Here is an 11,844-nt window from a genome sequence, read left to right on the forward strand (position 1 = left end):
CCACGTAAACATTAGCAGCTGTGGTGGACTGTTTTTGTGTCAGTGTGTGATAGACGCTCGAGAAAAAACGTGGAAAGGGTGGGGTTTAATGACACCTGCTGATGTGATGAGTCATACCAATAAACCCCCATGCACACACTTGACCCATGGCAACAAAAAAGAAAAACAATTGTGAACAGAAGGCAACACACACATCTTATGTGTGTTCAAAAAGTGCTTTATTTGCACACACGTCTGCAAACAAAGCAAGGTGCCTGCATGCATGTCTGACTTCTTTGTGTGTATTGCAAACAAATCAACCCTACATACACACACACATAAACACACACACTGAGGGAAGGGTGTGGCAACTGAGAGCTGGGATATTTATAGATGTACTTCCTCAGCTAGAGGTAGACAGAGAGAGGGAGTGTAAGCGAGAGAGCAAAAGAAAAGCAGGATAGAGAGAGAAAGCAAGGTCAAAGGAGAAAAGTGAGCCGAGTGGACATGTGGGCACGTGTGGATTGCTCACACATGCACAGAGAAACACCTTCCTAGACCACTATAACTAACAGTGCTGAATGCATATGAGATTACCAGTTTTTTTGTCCCTTTGCACTGGTCAAACTCGACGACCGCAACTCCCTACTGGCAGGCCTTCCTGCATGCACATTCAAATCTCTGCAGATGATCCAGACCGCAGCGACTGGTCTTCAATCAACCCAAAACACTCCACTTTTCATATCCCTCCACTGGATCTCAGTCGCCTCTTGCATCAAATTCAAAACCCTGTTGCTCGCTTACAAAACGGCAACATAAATGGCTCCTGCCTACCTGAACGCCCTCATCCAGGTCTACACTTCCTCCTGCCCACTACGCTCAATGAAAGGCGCCTGGTACTCCCAACACAACAGGGCCCTATGTCTCTAACTAGACTCTTCTTGTCAGTCGTCCCCAGGTGGAGGAATGACCAGTTACGAAACTCCATTCGGTCCACATGAACACCTCTGTACTCTATGATATTGTTGCTGTTGATGATTATGACATTGAGGATGTTGGTAATGTAGATTAGGATATTCATGATGATGATGACTATATTGAACTTGCTGAGAAAAAATCATCAACCATCGATTAGTTGGGTCTTTGTTATGATGCACGACATGTGCTGTGAAAACGTCAGTGGGGGCAGCCAGCGAAGGCCGCGGCTTGTGTAGCTCACGTGATGAATTACAGGAAGTTACAACATCTCCGGTCTCCTTTGGGATAAACATGAATTATGTTTCAGAGAGGAGTATCCGTTTGTTGTGCTGATGATGCGTCCGCCTCCAGTAGATCAGTGTCCGTTTACACGCACAAACGTACAATTACGGTTTCTAACGTTCATTTCAAAACAAACATAATGGACTGAAATACCGTCTATTTTCTCTCATAGGACAATTTACCAATAATACTCAGCTCATTGGTATATATATTATATATATATATTGGCTATGCAAAACTTTTTTTAAAAATTGAAACATGCGGAAAACTGGAATTCCTTTTTTCCACAGAGATTCCGCAATAGCGCCCAACAAAGCTCTGCTGTTAGCCGCCTCTATACCTTTCCACTGTACCACACAATGGAGTCATATTGCTGTCCCAGTTTGTCATTGTACACAGCGTTACAGTGTTGCAAAAGCAAAAGGGGCGCGATGTGCAAACAAACAGCGTGAGCTTAACATTCACACAGCGCTGTTCTATCCTGCTGGCTACGCCGTTTACATAGACATAATTTCGCCTCTGTTACTACCTCTGCTGCCAGCTCATTGGTGGAACAACTTCGCCTTACCATTACTCGACTAGTTATATACAGACAGCAAGGCAGAAAGAGAGGCGTAGCAGTCCCTTCTTGAACAGATAGTGTTAAAAAAGAGCTCAAGAGCGCTTATGTGCAGAGGACAACATGGGACAGTGAAAGAAAAACAAACCTCAGACCTCAATCCTCAACCCTATGTCTGAAACAGAAAGAGACAAAAAGGAAGTGGGGAAGATGGGGGTAGTGTAATGGAAAAGATGAAAGGATGCACTCCTCTTTGGCAGGAAGGGGAAAGGGAGGGGACAGAGAAGCAAGAGAGAAAGAAGATAGTTGGGAGACGGTCCACCATTTTAGAATAGCAGTGAATGGCCAGCAGCCATTATTATGCTAACTTAACCTGGGAGCTCCAGGCAGCCACTCAAGATGGAGGAAAGCCTTACAACAAATAGTTTACAAACACTCACTCACACATACATAAGGGGTCTGAGAATGGACAGCCATTCCCGCACATTACCTCCACCCTCACTCACTCACTCACACACACACACATATATACACACAGTTGAGGATGTTGAGTGGTCAGCAGCATGGCCTTAATTATCATTAGACGCCATTTTCTGCCGCAAAGATTACTAACAACCCCTCCCCCATTGCCTGCATACACGCAGAAATGGCTGGCCCCCTAACAGCCCCACACCCCACCACCACCACCACCACCAATCCCCGCCTCCGACTCTTTTCCAGTGGCTGGTACACACACACACCTCCCCCAGCACTGACCCCTGCCTCCTGCTTTGTCCCTCCCTCTTCCTTGGGATAAAAGGGTCCGGGGGTTGGGGAGAGTGGGCAGGGACAGACAGAGAGATGGGGGCCGTCCTGACACATTCCTTAGTCCTATCAAGTTTCCACCTTCACAATAAAACCACCTACGACTCTCTTATACACAAATGCTCTCAACTAAATGCCTCTCTCTCTCTCTCTGGACTGACAGACTCATGAAAATAGGAGGAGTTGGAGAAAGTTGTTGTCCAAATAGTGAGGAGACAGATAATAGTGAGAGGAGAGTGATAAGAGCTCTGTCTACACGAAGTAAACACAAGCTGTTATTGACAAACACTGATAAGGGCTAGCCGTTCAATCCAACTTGACTGTATCCCACTCATGAAGTTTAAATTCATTCCTTGCACGGTTTCATGCTTGGTAGTAAAAATACACAAAAACATGTCCACGTTTTTTCTTTTCAACAACAAACCTATGAGAAAACTAATGAAAACAATACCTATGTGTTTAAATGTTTAAGCTATGTTATTCAGTTAGAGCTCCACTTTGGTCCACAAGGACCCATCAGTGAGCCACACAGTTGCAATGGGTGACACGTTCCTTCATTATGAGCCCATGCAGAGTACTTTGAGAATTTGGGCAGCAAGATGATGTGCGTAAGATTGATTGAAAATAGAGCATCTTTGTGGATTTATATTAGTTAGATACTACGTGTTTATCTGACCTGCAATCGGAAGTGCTTTTGTTTGACGTTTTCCTTCCAACACACACGCACACACCGGCGCAAATACATAACCCGTGCAAAGAAAATCACACAGTGAATAATGTAATGTTCCTCCTACCTGGTTTTCTTGGGGGTCTTGGTCTTGGGTGTTGAGCTCTTGTTTTTCTTGTCCCTGGACTCCTTGGGCTCTTTGGGGGTTTTGGGGGTTTTAGGCGTCTTCTGGGTTTTGGGCTCTTTGAGCTCCTTGCCCTCTGCCTTCTCCTTTGGTTTCTTTTTGCGCTTTTTCTTCTCCTCCACTGGTGGCGAACTTTCATCTACAATCCCTGTGCCAGTAACCTGTTCACCTGCATCACTTCCTGTTGTAGGACATTCTGACTTGACTTCTTCTCCTCCAGCCTGTGTCCCTCCCTCTTCTTCCTCTCCGTCTACCACTTTTGCTTTCTTCTTCCTCTTCTTTTTTGGCTTGGTCTCCTGGTTGCTGGGCTGCTCTGTGCTGATGGGCTGGCCAGGGGTACCAGTGCCAACTGTGGGCCTGTCAGGAATCATCATTGAGGCATCTCCTGATGGGTCAGTTGGGGAATGCTGTGGGGGGGGGGGAGAAAGGTAATGTGAGTTTTTCAGCAGCTTTAAGTTCTTACTAAAAACATTACATTCCTTAAAGTAATAGAAAATACAACCAAAACACACTTAAAGCCATCTTCCCTTGAAAGAAACAGTATTCAACTGGCTTTCAGAATTGGGAAGAAAAACTGGAGAGTTCTCTGCTTCTTACATCAGTATAAAGGGAGTGTCTTTGGCTTTTCAAATGTCGCTCAGACTAAACAAGTGTGGTGGTCAGCTCAGGAGTTGGGCTGGGAGTGGGTATTCATCATGTTATTGCTTTACTTAAACTGCAGGATCATTAAATAAATGATAGCGATGAAATTACAATGAAAGTAATAATTATTAGCAGCTCTACATTGTACTTACAAAAACATGAAACCGAAAATGATTTTTTTCTATGGTAGTAAACTAAAAACAAAATCCAAGTATTCCCATTGGACAGGCTGGAAGCAGTGAAACGCTGGCATTTTACAAAAAACCTTTTTTTAACTCATTGCTGATTCTTCTATGTTGACCACCTAATCAATTTATTGTTGGTGCAGTAAACTCTATCACATCATATATGAATCAGTCTGAGCACATTTACCATGACATGAGTCTGTTCCACCTAAACACTGGTTTTACAGTACGAGCCTGTCAATCAATAGTGCTTCATTTTCTACAGGGTCGGGGTGGAATATGGCAGTAATTACAGACTACAGAGGTGGGAGACGGGATCCATCCATCCATGCACATCTCCCATCACCTCATCCCTCTCCTTCTCTTCCCTCTCCTCAATTCTCTGTTGCTAGAGTTTCCTCCCCCCACCTCCTCCTGCCAGTTTACCCAAGTAAAGAAAATGCCTGACACCAAATTTTTCCTCCATCCTTGCTTTTCAGTAGACTAAGTCCTGTCTCCTTTCTCCTTCTTTCCACCTCCTCATCCTTATTGCTCCCAAGTAAGCTTTCTGTGACAGGCAACTGGTTACCAGCTGTTGGGAGCCCCTCCAGCTGCCTCTCCTCCCTATCTTCCATCCCTCCCTCCATCCCTCCCTCTCTCCCTCTCTCCAGCTGCTCAGGGTCCCAGTAGCAGATGGGAAATCAGGCATCATGACACGAATAAATTATCTCCATACTTCAAAAAGGCGCAGCAAGGGAGTGAGTGCGTGCGTGTGTGTGTGTGTCTCTGCACACGTGTGTGTCATAAGAGAGCTGAGAGAGTATGCCTTTGAGAGTCTGTATGTGCAAGTGTAATGCACATGTGCACGTTTGTGTTTCAATGGGTGTAAAAGATGTGTGTGTGTGTGTGTGTGTGTGTGTGTGTGTGTGTGTGTGTGTGTGGTGTGTGCGCCTGTGCATCACCAAGTTTATAGCAAAATGCCACGGCAGCAGCTCCCCTCACAGACACTTAGCATAACTTGGTTGTGTTAGCGTGGAGGAGCAAAGAGTTGGAGTACTATCACTGAAAGTCCACTTCCATCAGGAGAATACTAATGTACACACACAGACACATGCAAAATTTAAAGCCAAACTACTGCAAGGTCAAACATTACACAAAACACTGCACACACACACAAACACCTGCTGACACACACGTTAACTGAGCCATTTAGACACACACATAGCAGAGAGACATAAAGAGAGGGGGATGGGGGCTGCAGTGCCAAGAGATAAATCTGTCCTCCTGCCAAGATTCCAGGATAATCAATCACATGAATGACAATAGAGACACACACAGTGTATACACAAACAATCACACAGACACGCTCAAGTCCTGTCTCAGGTTTGCTGCTCTGCAAAGTGGATTTAGGTTGCTGGTGTGGACAGTTTCTGGTTTAAAATCCAGTTCTCCCTCAAGAATGGAAAAATCCCTGCTCTTTACTGAACCCCTACCATCATCCACCTCCCAAACAGGCTGTAGTGCCATCACAGATTACGGACTTTAATAGAAAAAATCCATAAAGAATTCAATGAATCACCCATACCAATTGAACGGCTGCGTAGCTAATATGGCAGACTGACGAGATGAGCGGGGTTGAGTTTCATCTCTCAGAGGACAGAGAGAAGGTTGCAGGAGAGAGTGAGAGAAGAAAGGTGAGTGGAGATTGGTTAGGAGGTTAAAGGGAGGGGAGCACAGCTGGAAGAAGAGTGTGATGGATGGTTAAATGTGCCACGCAGAAACACTTAAAGTCCTTTTTGCTCTGTTCAGCCTCTCCCTCTCTCCTCTCCAAATTTGAGCTGCTAAACCTCTCCCCACATACAGCAGGTTACAGCGTTGTCAGTCACACATAGGGCTGCACGATTATTGGAATTAAATCGCGATCTCGATTCATACTTCTACTCAAACTAATTTCTACGATGAATCTGCCGCATTATCATTCGGGACATCAGCCGCACCAAAACAAGCGCTCCCTCTTTCCTCCGCAACAAATGACAACGCGGCGTTACACCATGTGATGCAGAGCGGCAGTAACTGGCCAAAACAAACCCATGTGAGAGCGAGTCTAAGACACCGGCGAATGACAGTGTGAGGAAAGTTGAGTGAGGAAAGCTTACATTGCTTTATTGCCCTTTCTAAGGACAAATAAAACCACAAAAAAAGGAATCTGACCAACCCAGAAGATGTGGCTCCGCACTTTGTTTTTGTCGTGTTTGGAGTTTCCCGTTCTGGCCGAAGCGAGTCAGGGCTCCATTGTTTACACCAGGGATCAGCTGATAGGACACAGCGGCGTTTCTGGCGAGTGACCCGACATCCCCACCAAGTTAAGAGGGTTATACCGGGGCTGCAGTGCCGGTAGGAGGCGATGGCTAAGGAACTGTAGGCTCCGTGAACTGTCTATTTGTGTAACCACAGCGTTAACCAGCACCGGGATGAGGTGCTGCTGTTAACAGGAATACACTCACTTATAAACCACACCGCGTTAACGGAACCGGCAACATTATCCATGACTTCAGCAGCTCCGTTACGCAAGGTGGCTTTTAAGTGAAAGTATTCCTGTTAACAGCATCACCTCATCCCGGTGTTGGTTAACACTGGGGCTACATGAACAGACCGTTCACGGAGGGGACGTTCTGTTTACTGTTAGTGCCTGCAGCACACACGCCGCCTGAGGTTGTGTGGGAGACGTGACTTTTCGTTTCATAAAGTCACAATGGTTGATGACATACCGTATTAATAACACAGCTGCAGCCCACAAGTCTGTTATTTGTTTTAAAAAGAACGTGTCGCTCCAGCTGTACTCAGTCAGAACCAAGAGTGATAAAAGTAGGAGGGGGGGGTTTGTTTTATTTATAAACAAATAAACTTAAAAGTCCCAAATAATAATTTAATAAAAAGTAGAATTGTGAAATGTTTATATGTACATAAAACACACTGCGTTTATCTGGTATAATTTCCTGTATTTTTTTTAATCGCATTGATATCGCAGAAAAATAATATATAGCAATGTATGTTTTTTCCAATATGGTGCAGTCCTAATTCTGCTCTTTTGTTTTCATGTTTCAAAACAGGAGCGTTCCCGTTCTGTTGTCCAAAATGGACGTGCTGGTCCGATATCAGGCACCTTTATATTTTTTGTTGCGTGTCTTTTTGTATCAGGCGAGTGCAATATAACATTTATATTGAGAAAAACAATCGTGATCTCAATTCTCAGGAACAAAATTCTCCTTTTATCCAGAAGCGTTCAGCTCTACTTCTTAATGAACAAAAACTGCTAGCTCCTACTGTGGTCTGTGTTAGTTTTGCCACCTACTATTAAATACATAAGTCTATGATTCTACCCATAATTCTTTTTAAATCCTGATCAGATAAGCTTGAGATTCATGTCATTATGTTGTAAGAAAAGATCTTTATATTCAGCCCTGTTTGCCAGTTGGGACCATTTGTGATCACATTAGTCTTTCTAGCCATGAAAGAGTTAATTCATCGCCATGTTGTCAGTAAACACGTCATAATGTCAGACTCTCTATCCTGCATGAAATCATTTTTGCACAGTGATTACATGCCGCTGTATCACTGCTGTTCTTTGTGAAACTTGTCTAGACTTCTGAGCACTTGCTTTGGTCAATCAGAGGTTAAGGGATATTGAATCGAAGCGTATTTACTTCTGTAAATGTATTTTACAAAGCATATTTCGTAGCATAATACAATTTCGTAGCACCAATACAAGGCGAGACAAACTTACTTGCAAAGATATATTTATTTAAACAGAAACAGCCTTTTAAAGATCAACATAAGCTTCCTACACCTTGCAAAATAAACAAACTAAGTAATTAGGTGACAGTAAAACGGACATCCAGTGCACCGAGCAGGCTGTGCTGTGACAGGTATGTTATTATTTACAACATAAACATGCCTCTGAAAATAAAATCAACATACCTACACTTTCGTGTCATGCTGGGAGTGAGAACCTCTCTCTCTGGCCAGGCTGGGATTTAAATTCTCCGACATCATTACTGCGCACCACACGGTTGTTGCGTTAGCTCGTTTCAGCTAGACTAAAGTTAATTATTAACGTAGCATAGTATAAAGTGACGTTGTGATGCATTCAAGGATGCTCCGTAACCAAGAGTGTGAGCGAGGACATAGGAGAACACGCAAGCTCGCGAGACAGGCGCGGTAGTGCTGATTTTTTTTCACAATTAATATTCATTTTAATATCCTCCGAATATCCGGTTTTTTTAATTACAATTCAGTTATATATTTGAATTCGAATTCGTTGACAGCCCTAATGTCCAAACAAGGCGACAACCCAACTGTGGAGAAGCATTTACTCAAAGTTGCAGAGCCACAACAAACTGGACGGTATAGCAGCTCCCTGACAGTGTGCATGAGCGGGGGAGGGGCGAGACAGGCATGTTATATGTCATCTAGAGCACTGCACGCAACAGTGTGTGTGTGTGTGTGTGTTTGTGCCTGTGTGATGTAGAATAAAGGTCACAGCACAGCACTCTGCCTGAGCTGTGACCTTGAGCTGCTGACGAAGGCGTGTGTCTCTGTGTGTGTGTGTGTGTGTGTGTGTGTGTGTGTGTGTGTGTGTATGTCTCTGTGTGTGTGTGTGCGTTTTTGCGTGTGCATGCATGTGTAATAACCATGCTTAGTGAACAGATGGAGCTTAGAGTACCAGACATACAGTCATCATGACTGACTGACCAGCTTGGTGTGTGTGTGTTTGTCTTTCTAACAAATGTATCATAAGAGATACAGAGAATTCCCTTCTTGTGCTGCAGACACCAACACCACTATGGGCAGTCCTCTAGCTAGGCTATCCTATTTTCCCAGGCCCATTTACCATCCCATTTCAGACCACACTTTCCCAAGCGGCAGTGGCGACATGTGTGTCTGTATGTGTGTGATGAAGGGGCTGCCGGGCCTACAGCTAGAGCCAGAGCGGCACATGCAGCTTACCCAGGCGAAGAGCAGGGCTCACCAGTCAACCTGGCATCTAGGTCAGGAGTGCTGGATAAATTAAGTGTGACGGCTGAAATGTCAACCACAAAACGCAGCAACGCTGGCGTGGAGATGGGTGGGGGAGTAGTAAGCAAGGATAGGGGACTAGTGTGAACAAGAATGGAGGGGAAAAAGGGGACTTGCCCTGTTAGTGTGTATGTGGCCACAGGGCTGCTATTGTGTGTGAATGGGTCAGTGGAGAATGGGGGCTTTGAGCAACAAAACAAGCTAATGGAAGCCGAGGGCATGTGACGCAAGCAGCGGTGACCGTGTATGCTCACACACACAAACATGGTGGTTGCCACTGAGAACTGCTTACTTCTTCCAGCCAGCCTTAGCCTCCTCGTCTCATTTGCTAAAGATCCTGGACTCCCTCTCTTGAGATCTTTTGCTTGTTTTCCCACTTCTTTCATCTTAGCATTTACCCCCTCCCCCAACCTCTCAATCATCCTCCATTTTTCTTTTCCTTCATCTCAATGTCTCCCTCTTTCTCAAACTACCAGTCTCCTTGCACATCCAGCTCCACAACATTGACTTAAAGATGACACCCCTAAAATGGATAAGACAAACAGTTAGACAGACAGACATGCAGGCAGACAGGCAGAAAGAGCGGAAAGAGAGGAGACGGGGAGGAGGGAGAGACAGGAAGGGAGGTTTCCTCTACAGACGGGGGGGTGGGGGGTGCAAGAGGGAGGAGAGATTATGCTGGTGGCGCCTCTGTGTGTACACACGTGTGTGTGTATGTGTATTGCACACGTCTCAGGATATGCAGCTCACAGGAAACAAACAGCTGCAAAAATCCACCACCACCCCCAACAGACACAAACGCACAGAAACAACCACACACAAGGCACACATCCGAAAGAAGACACAAAAGGCAGAAAACACACTGATACGAATACACACAAAACCCCACCGAACCAGTGCCCAGCGCACTGCTGTCTTCTCAAATGTCATGTACACACACATTTATGCACACACACACACACACACTTCCCTTCCACTCCAAACACGCACACATTCCCCCACCCACACAAAAAATAAACATGAAATACACCCACACATGAAAACAAATGCACAGTCTTGATCTCTCACACACTCACACACACACACACACACACACACTCTCTCTCACACACACACACACACACACACACACACACACACACATCAAAGCATTTGTTTGAGGGAGACTCACCTGTACGTGAGGCACTTTCTGTGGAGTAAGTGGGGGTGAGGAGAGCGGGTGGGAGGCAGGAGGTTGAGGCGCCCAAGCGTGGGAGGCCTGGTTGGGGGGAGGGGGCGTGCTCTGCAGGTGCTGGGCATGGGGGGGCAGGTGTGTGTGTTGCTTCTGAGCATTCTGAGCAGGAGCTGCTAACGCCTGATTTGGGGTCGGAACTCCATGTTGACTGACAGATGAACCCTGGAATCCCATGGGATTGGACTGCAGGGGCTGCCCACTCCGAGAGGCCTGTTGCTGAGCCTGGAGAACACGTTGGTCTCCCCCCTGGCTTACTGGAGCTTCAAGTGGCCCTTGGTTTCAGAGACAGGATGGAGAAATAGAGCATCACTGAATGTATGGATGTATGATGCCAACAACACAATGCACTTCACCCATAGTCAAACACACATACAATGAAATTGAGGTAAAACTTATTTTCTCTATTATTGTGGTTCATAAAGCATTTGTAGAATATAATAATAGAGACACAGGCTGGCTACAGGGAGTCAGTCTCGAGTCAGTCTCTAGTAACGAGTAAAAGTTACGTACATAAGGATTGAATTCTTCTGAAAAGCACATTAAAAAAACGTCAGTGCGGAATAAAGCAAATACTAGTAACTTCAGCTCAACCTAAACTTCAGATTTGCTCTCACTTGATTGACAATTTGTTTACAGAGGGTGACATGTAACATGTGTTGACATAAATGATTTACAGACCATATTAATTTAAACGTAGAGGTTTATGAAGTACTTTAAGAAGTATTTTCCAGAGGTATTTGTAGATAATGCATAATAAAAGCAGACCTGGCAACCGTGCTGTGAAGCATTGTTTTTGGACTACAGTTTGGAACACTGAGCTTGGCATTTTAGATTTTTATTTTATTTAATCTTTATTTGGAGCCATAGGTGACCATATGTGGACAAGGGGGTGGATACACATTGATCTGCAGATGTGGCATTGCCTGACTGTGATCAGCCAATTCCATGATGTTAAGCATGAATCTAGGGAACATGTGTATTACATGAGGGACAGACTTAAAACTCTCTTTTTCAAATGTGTGTAACTATCCCAAACCTACCCTGACTAAGTGAAGTGTCAAAACAGTCACATCGGACATGCTTGCGTAATTTCACAACCATCTGTCTAATCCATAGTAACAGATGTGTTTGTTATTTACACACTACATGCAGAGGATAAGAACAGCAAAAGACTAGAACTCTTTTATTATTCCACTGAAGAAAATCTCATTTGGAACCTCGCTGCCATACATGCAAAAGTATAAAACGTACAAAGAAAAATCTGGATGGATTGGA

General features: G+C 44.8%; 1 protein-coding gene across 1 annotated transcript in view; it reads right to left on the minus strand.

Annotated features, from left to right (window-relative positions):
- The window catches only part of chd7 (chromodomain helicase DNA binding protein 7), a 78,846-nt gene that overhangs the window by 42,667 nt on the left and 24,335 nt on the right, over positions 1-11,844 (minus strand). Inside the window, exons 3-4 of the mRNA XM_069684029.1 lie at positions 10,507-10,841; positions 3,397-3,860 (exon numbers count right to left, since the gene is read on the minus strand). Of these exons, the coding sequence (XP_069540130.1) occupies positions 3,397-3,860; positions 10,507-10,841 (799 nt within the window). The remainder of the gene's footprint in view (positions 1-3,396; positions 3,861-10,506; positions 10,842-11,844) is intronic.

Source organism: Semicossyphus pulcher, unplaced genomic scaffold (genome assembly GCF_022749685.1).
Source record: "Semicossyphus pulcher isolate SPU_LCO1_2020_fin unplaced genomic scaffold, fSemPul1.0.p SCAF_7, whole genome shotgun sequence".
Taxonomy (NCBI): domain Eukaryota; kingdom Metazoa; phylum Chordata; class Actinopteri; order Labriformes; family Labridae; genus Semicossyphus; species Semicossyphus pulcher.